The sequence below is a fragment of the Perna viridis genome, chromosome 13 (assembly GCF_037379345.1).
Source record: "Perna viridis isolate PV_CMFRI_1.1 ecotype Kerala chromosome 13, ASM3737934v1, whole genome shotgun sequence".
NCBI lineage: Eukaryota > Metazoa > Mollusca > Bivalvia > Mytilida > Mytilidae > Perna > Perna viridis.
This window is the reverse complement of record NC_142457.1, coordinates 6,352,701-6,362,599: the sequence shown is the minus strand read 5'-3', so window position 1 is coordinate 6,362,599 and position 9,899 is coordinate 6,352,701. Positions and strand designations below refer to the sequence as shown.

Sequence of the window (9,899 nt, the reverse complement as noted above, 5' to 3'; positions counted from 1 at the left end):
TTGATGACTTTGTAGTACATAAAATCTAACTCCATCGTCGATGACGAGACATAATATCTTATTAAGACTCAGCAACAAAATGTAATATAAAACATGATGATGGAAATCATAATGCAGTTTACAACTACCATTATAAGTTGTGCCACAGTTTACTAGTGTTTTTTTATAAGCTGTGCAACTTGGGTGTACCGAATGTGACATTCACGTTTTATGTAGTACTGACTTCTAAGTATTTCGTACGTTCAATTAACTCCACATCCGAAATTCATGAAGATGTAAACATGCCTTTTCATATATATATATATATACCTTTTTTCAACTTATAGCAAGACAATCCGAATCTGTGGATCTGTGGCGGGGAATTAGGACTTTCGAGACCAAATGGAATTGTTGGAAATGAATTTGATAGTACTAAATGCAAATAAATAAACATATTTTAATGAATTGCAGTAGTTTATCTTTTTCTTGAGTGTTCACACGCAACAAATTTCTGACTTTGGTGTCTATTAATGGAAAATCTTGTAAACCTGGTTAAATGTGCAGCGTGAACTAGAATTTCGTTGTAATATTTGTGAAATACTACAGTCCTGAAAAACTGAAATGGGTAACCATGAAAATGCGTTGGTATATAGTATCATTGCACACACACACACACACACACACACACAATAATGAGTGGAATCACGAATCGTGTTTTCTATTTCACATTGTTGCACAGGTTGCATGACTAAAAAAGTAAAATCATAAGTTGGTGTATTCATTGTTTAGTTCAAAATGTCTGTTACCTTTTGTTAAGTGAATATTTTTTTCATACAAACACGGTATGGCAAGGTTACAGATTATTCATATGTTTGTCAAATACATGAAAATTACAGAAAATCGTCTGACACTGTTTTGAATTGAAAGATAAGTCGAAATGTTACGAACTGAGAACTCTGTGGGGTGTTGGGCGTACAAGGTGAAAATAAGAGGAATTGAATAGGAGAAATTATGTATAGGACAGATGAACTGGGAATAGGTGCTTTGGATTTAAAACTTTGAAAACTGTTAAAATGTGTAAGTTGTTAAAATTACGATTTTGTTGAACTGAAATTGTTAATGTTGAGATTTTAAAATTTTAGCATAACATATGTAAAATCAAAAACTAAATTCAGATTCTGTTATGAGTATGGTGGAAAGTCGTTATTTCTACGGTTTCTGAAAGTTTGTGTGATAAAGTTGTAAAAATAAAAGTGTCCACTTTCCTATCCTTGCAAAACTCAATACCAATGATTGCGAAATGAATTGCATTTGTTTAATTAGACCAGTGTCGGCCTTGTCGGCTTTTATCTTGACAAAAAGCACTTTTTGCATGTATGAAATAAAAAAAAAGTTTGGATTTTTTTATGAATTGGGTGGAAAGTCGTTATTTCTACGGTTTCTGAAAGATTGTGTGATAAATCTGAACATTAATTGGATATCATCTGATAGGTGTGCCATTGAATTAATATTGTTTTTGAAATAAAAACTGTTAATTAGCTCATTATAGATATTAATCGATGTTAAAGAAAAAACAACTTGACAAGTAAGTATATTTTTTATTTATTAACCCTTTGATTATTAACTGTAATGTTCTGACAATTATACAACAATTCAAGGAAAATAATTCATTGAATTCCTGTTTGATAAATGTTTTTTGTTTTCATGATCAAAATCGAATTTCTTCTGTTCGACAAGTTCTGTCTCTTTCGCTGTTTAAAATGCGGTGTATCCTTCCAGTTTTTTTTTTTCAAAACATCTTTGTTAGTTTGCGAAAAGAAAGAAGAAAAAAGCCTTTTCTTTCTTAAAAGTGGCACTCTGAACATATCAGGCAGAGGTAGAGAAACTACATTTTCATATTTAAATAGATGATGTATGTTTTTTTTCTTTTTTTTTCATTCATGCTTAATTAAGTATAAAGAAGAATTCAAGGCTTTTATGAATAAAACTATTTCAATTGTCAGTGTGAGCTGGATCCACGTGATCAACATCTCTGCCCCATCGCTGCTTATTCAGTGGATAAAACTCTGAATCTCCTCCATTTCCTCTTTTTTCCCATTGATCTCTTAAAAGAACATCCTGTACGTTCTTGTGGTGTAGCCCATCTTCCAAAGCGATTTGTCCCTCCAAATCTGACAAAGGACCGAACGCGCTCGGAACGAACTTGTTTTCGATTATGTTGAACTTATCAAACTTCTGTCCTGGCATCCTGCTCTGACGTTGGAGAAATCTTGGAAAGCTGAAACATCCCATCATTTGAACAGTAACAAGGAGGCATAACAGGGTTCGGTCCATTGTCAATGTATCTGTAACATGACAAACAGAACATGTTTAAATTTAAATCATCACAATGCTATCATAATCAAACGAAATTGGTGTCTTAAGGAGACAGACCTAGGTTAAAGGTCTTTACTCTTACAAATCAATGGTACGTTTAAATTCATATTAAATACATAATATATAAAAATCCAAGCACATTCTTTATTTCATATTGTTTCAAAGAATAATCAAGGGAACCAAGGTTATAGCGGTTATCAAAATAATGTAATCCAGGGACAAAGACCAGACATGGAAAACAGACATACACAACAAAGAACATACAGTAACTAAAATCATACATACAAAGTGACAAAAGCAAAAGAGCAACTCGGAGCATGGACCAGGTGCACCGCTATGGTAAGCGTCCTCTGCTTTTCTAGGAACACTTTATTTCATTATGTTTCAAAGGATTGCTTAGTGAATTTTGCAACGTCATATATTTTTGTATTATGTCCATGGTTATTTTGGTGATAAATTCATAAAGGGACTCCCTACCCGCGTTGACGGAAGACTTATGAAGTTTAATGAGCTTTAAAAAAATATGTTACAAGGAGTTCTAAGGCAATAACTGAAAAATTGTAAAAGTATGTTCTCCCAGCATGAGCACTTTAAACATACTATCACAACCCAACAAATACCATCATCATTAAATCGAATGAATTCGTTCCGCTTTTTTGCTTCAGTAATTTACAATTTCTTGATTAATTGTTGATAAAAACAACATTAAACGTATAACAAGTCCAAAATGGAACTTAGATGTAAAACTTTGCAACATATATTAACATTGATTTAATTAAGTTTTTAGTTCAGAATACCACAGAGAATGGCATTGTTTCACAAAAATGCATTATGAGAAACTTTTTGTTGTTTATAGTGCAACTTGCTTGTTATATGCAAGTTATATGCAGCCGGTGGAATTGAGTTTGTTCCCAAGCTTTGCAATACACATCAATTTTGAGTATGAAGGGTTTTTTTTTTTCATTTATGACTTTAAATTTTGCTCCTTATCAGTGTAACAGATTGTTGATTATCCCATCGCATATGTCAGCTTATGATTGATGTGTTGTTTTTTTTTTTTTTTTTGTATCTTCCCACATGTCGCTAGTACTATGTAATTCTAAAGTAAAGCGAACATTCAACCCTTAAACAAAGCACACTAAAGCACTTTCTGTTCAGTATGGCACTAAAATTACTTGCCAAGCAGATGAAGGTTCTCATATTTCATGGTACAACATTACAATAAATGTATAAAGATATATCTATTTTTGTTTTTTTTCCATTTTGCCTGAATAAAACAAAAATAATAATAATAATAATTATAATAATAATAATAATAATAATAATAATAATAATGAACATGGTTTTCAAGAATCTGACAATATAATTTCACTCACGGATGCTTTCTCTCTTAAAAAAAACAATTATTTGATATCTGCGTCACTAAATTTGCTCAGAAGTTTTTTAAACCCAGATTAGAAAAATGAAGTGTATAACAGTGTAATCTGCCCTCAAAATGCTCATTTTCAGTGTATTTCAATGCAATTGTAACTTAAATTACTAAATGATATTAAAAATGTTGTCTTGTTCTTGATTCTAATTATATTAATTGTCAAATCAAACTTTTAAAATGGTGGGTTTTTTTTATCATGTTTCACTAACTCCTGTACAGATAATGACACTAAAATGATATTATTGCTAATACATTACATTTACTGTGCAAAACAAAAAGTGAATACATATTGCAATTAATGACCTAAGCACACTCTTGCCAAACGAATGAAGTAAGTACGATCAATTTGATTTAGTTTATCTGAAAACATAACATGCACTTTTGTTCCCTCAAGTTAAAATGTGACGTTTGTCTTACTAGTTAAAGGGCTTGCCTAATCCCACTTCGATGATTTGTATAGATAGTTTAATTTACTGGGGTTGAATGTTTTATTTCTTCCAATCATAAAAAGAAAACCACGACATCCAACAGCAATTCAACACTTCCATCGGTATCAACTTTTAACGATTAAATCTTAATAATGCAGATGATTACGATATGTCACATGTACTTTAGGGTGGAGATAGAAACCACATATTGGATTCAAATATCTAAACATATAAATGTGGATCAGAGATTTATCAGAACAATTTCCTAGACAATATACCGTATGCCAATCAAATCTGCACTTCCCTGATACAGATATGAATTCAAAGCATTCGTAAAAGTTGTAGGATATTCTGTGTAAAGATTTACAATTATTATGATCATTACTAATCTTATGTCTTAAGAAGGAAGACAATCGCAGTACAGGATTTGTCTTGCTATTTCGACTTTTACTACTTCTCTATGATAATTATTTTATTTAACTTCAACGTCTTAAATATAAGACGTCTTATCTTGGTGATGAGAGTTAATTCCTTGAAATGCGTGCATAATACTTAAATTTACATAATTTAATTTATTATTTATGATATAAATCACGGAAAGTCCGTTTTATCATTGTTTTACCACGGACTGACCATTTATGCCGCATTATTAAAATATCGGCATAAATGGTCAGCTAGTGATTTTCCGTGATTTATATCGATTCTAAAATGACAATTACAGTATTGTTTTTACATGTTCGTGACCTATGACGGTAGCATTAGACCCGCCATATTTTTCCAGATTTGGCTGTATATTTTACGCTATGTCAGCTGAAATAATGGCTAGTGAAACTTTGTATTTGGTATAATGAAGAAAGGGCGAATTAGGTTGAACGATAGATAGAACTGTGGAAACAATAGATAGGTTTTATTTTACAATGAAATGAGTCCTTAGAACCTATAAACGGTAAGCTTTTTGATAACGATGCTGTCTCTATTCGACTGATTGATTTTATTAATTAAAAGTTATGTACAACAGGTTTATATGCACTCTTTTACAATAACACTTACATGATATGCTCGATGCCTCGCAATACATACCGAATTCATATTAGCTAAAGTTAAAAAAACATAAGGAACTCAAATTAAGTAAAAAATCAGAAACAGAAACTTAAGAATAATTGGGAAATCTGGAATTCACTTATTACTAAGAGCATGATTAATATGTATGGGTAATAAGAGAACCAAAATTCTAACGGACATTCAAACGAATGTAATCCAGGGACAAAAACCAGACATGGAGAACAGACACAAACAACAATGAATATAAAACAATCAAAATAATGCATACAAAATAACAAAAGTAAATGAACAACTCGGACCCCACGGAGCATGGACCGGGTGAACCGGTAGGGTAAGCGCGCTCTGCTTTTCTGGTAACATCCCCCGAGCAGCTCATAAAAAAGTGAAGTCCGGGTAGACGAAAGAGGAAAGGAAAAAACAATTTGTTCCCTCTGGTTCATGCTGCCGTCTACATAGCTCCTTGAAGAGTTAAGTATTAGATAATTATAATTTCATTCGGTTGAAGTATTGAATTAGAATGAAATCATTTTTTCCTGGGTATTTGCATCATTTCTGTGGGGTGGTTGTTACGGTTTTACCCGCTCTTATATTTTCCCGCTCAAAATATTTTTGGTTTTTGGCGGGCATTCGTTTATATTATTCATTCAGCACGACGACGTTCTAATGATCGATTTGGTAAAATTGTATATGTTTCTTTACTGTATGTGGTTGTGTTTCATTTGGAATATATTATGTATTATATGTTATAATAAATGACGCAGCGGCATTGTCGTGCGGCTATCCGCTTTATCATGACTTTATATTTATTTCCTTTACAGATTCTAGGTTATTCGGTGTTTATTCTTAAAGCATTTTTTGCGTCCATTGTCCGTGTAATTCACAATGATGAGGGGTTGTTACCAGGAGAACCAGGTTTCATTGATTAATGTACATCCTTGACATATATATGTGTTATATGTGTTATATACGCAAGCACTATAATTACACGGAAAATTACTGATCCTAGATTCATACCATTGTCTTATTGAAATGGCCAACACGTATGCTGGTTCTAAATATACTAGAATGTAATACTTTGATTCTGATGTCGATAAAGTAAATTTAGAACAGAAGTTTCCTCTTTTGATTATGGTCGGTACATATCATATCTGTTCCGTAGTTTAAGATGTGATATACTTTATTTGTACTTAAACAAGTGTCTACCCATGTTGGTGGATTTTATTGAAACTTTTGGTTTGTTTTTGGTCCTAAATGAAAACGCTTTTATTATCAAAAAATATTTTGATATAAACAAGAGAAACCAACGACAGGTGATTATTCCACAAAACATACCTATTCTCGGCTGATAATATTGACGAAGACATGTTGTACTAAACTGCATATATTGTTATAAGTATTGATAGTTTTACGCATATCAACGCACTGTTAAACGTTTCTGATTTTATAACGTCGATGGCTGATATTTTGGATATGAAATGGCCGGGTAATGTCGTATTGAATTTACTGTTGTCCTCAATGTATAATAGGAAATTAAGGAAAGCAGATACAATTCTAATTAGTTCCAACATACAAGAATGGGTTCATTAGCAGTTATAAAGGGAAAGATGGAATTTAGGGTCTCTTCATTGTTAACTTTCGATTCACTGGTTATCAGAATATTACTTCAAGTCAACTCATTACATCTTCAGAACATTTTTTTTTAATTTCAAAGGTTATTTTACTGAGCTAAATAGCTCCTCAAAATATAAGTAATGCAATAATCTTTGAATTTAAGTAGCTACAATAGCTAGATAATTTGATGATTATAGAGCATACTAAATAAAGCATGTGGATAACTTCGGCTTTTGCCCAATTCATAGGGCTAAAATCTGCGTTGACGTTTGTTTAAATTGGGCGAACAGCAAACAAATTGAGATTACGCCACAATGCAAAATGTGTGTATATACCTTTAAATAAATGATTTGACATGTTCCCGATATCAAGAACTAGGCAAACAACTTGCGACAAAGCGTGACGTGACCATCGGAAATACATCAAGTAAAAACCAGCGACAACAGTGGAATAGCAGTATCTTGACAGGTACTGTGAACAATGGATATCAATGTATCCCTTTAACAACAATATTTACAGTTGAATATTTGTTTTACACATTAACAGTCACTTCTGTGGAAAGAAAATATGTTGTTTTTAACTTAAAAGGGCCGATCTTTATATCAACCTAAACATTGAATTTTGACTGAAGTGTGATTGAATTTGTATTTCAAGAAATTTCATATCAGGAAAATCAAATTCTTTCTCGATTCAACAATCACAACTTTACTAGCACGTGTAGAAAAAACATATTCAAGGGATTTAAAATTTGATTTTTTAAAGGAAATAAATAGATAAAGTCAACTGCTTAATCTTAGATAGATTCGAACAAGACTGACATTTATTCTCAATTAATTTACTTCTTTGAAAAGACTAGTCTTAGTTAACATCACATCAGTTTTTGTTTTTTTAAGAAAAGTAAATCTGATATATTTGCTGTTTAAACAGAATATAGTCTAAACAAGTAAATATATATAAAAACCTATTTGTTCGTAAAAAAAATATTATCAGATGTTGTGTGACATTTTGAACAAAACAATAGTGAGTACTTCGATTATAAAGAATGAAAACATTTTTTAATTTAAAGATATTTAAAATATCTTTATATTTAGTCTGACTCATCTTAAGCGAAACATACTAAAGATGAACAAAGGTATTAATAATTAATTAATTAATAAATTGCATTTCTTTTAATTTAAGTTTATTAATGATGGTTGCCAAACAAAAAGGGTATGTGTGTAAATTTTATACTTTTAAACACATAAATTACTAAAAATATAAATATTACAAATTTTCAAAATACATTTGTTCCGTCAAATTGGGCATTATGTAACCAAATCATAATAGAACGATTATTTTATTTACTTACCTTAAAATGTATATGATATTTCTAAACAATAACTCAATACAACAAAATGATGTGTCTAACTTACGAATGTTTGCTTATAAAATGTTCGTGTTTTTCAATAGTAAAGCTTTAATAGTACTCATTATTTGCTTTTCGTGTGAGGAATGTATAACCCGATGTGAAAATGATATACAATGGTTTAAAATGGCATTGATTCCGATAAAACTCGGATGCGTTTAGAAATAGAACTGCCTACTACAAGTATGTAGTGATAAACTTCCAATTTTGTCGATACTTGCATAAAACAATGCGTATAGATTTGTATAATGTTAAGACTGTACAAAGAGCACTTTAATAGATACAATGGTTCTCTAGTCAATATCAGTAGGATAAAATTTTGTAATACGAAATTTTAACTGACGGCGTATACTAATAGACGCATTTAAGTACTATTAAAGTTTTGGAGAATTTGGAAGGTAGAAAGAGTAATCAAGTGAACCAAAGTTATAGCGGTAATCAAAAGAATGTAATCCATGGACAAAGACCAGACATGGAAAACAGATAGAATATAAAGTAACTAAAATCATACATACAAAGTAACAAAAGCAAATGAGCTACTCGGACTCCACTAAAAACTGTGAGCACGGACCAGGTGCACCGGTAAGGTAAGCGTCCTCTATTTTTCTAGAAACACCCGCCGAGTTGCTCATAAAAAGTCAAGTCCGGAGTAGACAAACGAGGAAAGGAAAACTATGACCCGTTGAATAAATCAGTTTTCATGGTGCAGATGGATACACTATAACGATGCACATAGAAGTAATAAACTGAATTGATTACCTCAAAATTGTCCATTAATAAGTGTTTTTATTCTGATTTTCAGGGAATAATTATTGTATTTAGATGTTAGAGAAACACAGTATTCAAATGAAAACGTTAAAGACGAAAAATAAAGTTTCCTTTTAGGTTTATCTGTATTATTTGTTTTCTAATAAAAAAAACAGATATATGTAGATTTACCTACCTTAAAAGATGTTGGCTCTGTCAAGTGCGTGAAATTGAGTTTAGTAGATATCACTTATATACCAAATGTCTAACGTCAGATCTTCATCCACTCGAGTTACAAAGCTTTTAAATATAAAATAACACCGTATTAGATTAAACGCTCTTCTGCACCTGTTTCATGATCCGTTTAGCTTACATAGATCTTAGGAAACAACATTAATATCGACTGGATATCATTGTAAATGTTAAAGACTTAACGTAGTTTTAATAGTAAATGTAACAATGAAAAACTCCTACTAAAACATTGACTTGTCATTGGTTTGGATTAAACTTAAGTCTTTAAAATTTATCGTGGCATGAGATTTTTCTAATTCCCATAAAAAGGAAACTATTGATTTATTGATAACTTTTCGTTTATTGATATGTCAATTTAATATTCAAGTAAAAAATCGGCGATTTCATGTTGCAATAGTAAAATAAAGATAAATTCTGGTATATAATGATAATACAGCAGTTTTTTTCCACTTCATCAATCTTTGCAAGCATTATTTTCTAAAACATTATTACGAGTACATATTTCTAACAAAACGTCTTTTTTGTACTGATATATTGAAAAAGATATTTTACACCAAGTCTAAAGGCAGCAATTTATACAATTAGATATATCACAATTTTGTATCCT

At 31.1% G+C, this 9,899-nt stretch overlaps 1 protein-coding gene across 2 annotated transcripts; it reads right to left on the bottom strand.

Moving 5' to 3' along the window:
- Positions 1–1,887: 1,887 nt before the first annotated feature.
- Positions 1,888–9,439, bottom strand: LOC148599376 (uncharacterized). 2 transcript variants are annotated; one of them, XR_015917820.1, is made up of 2 exons: positions 9,237–9,439; positions 1,888–2,324 (listed from the first exon to the last, which is right to left on the bottom strand). XR_015917820.1 is itself a non-coding variant. In XM_088557798.1 (2 exons), the coding sequence occupies exons 1-2, from the start codon at positions 5,291–5,293 to the stop codon at positions 1,972–1,974; spliced, it is 381 nt and encodes a 126-aa protein (XP_088413924.1). In that variant the 5' UTR covers positions 5,294–5,314; the 3' UTR covers positions 1,888–1,971. The 2 variants fall into 2 exon arrangements, 1 of the variants encoding a protein (XP_088413924.1); XM_088557798.1 differs by lacking the exon at positions 9,237–9,439 and adding an exon at positions 5,266–5,314.
- Between the last annotated feature and the right edge of the window lie 460 nt (positions 9,440–9,899).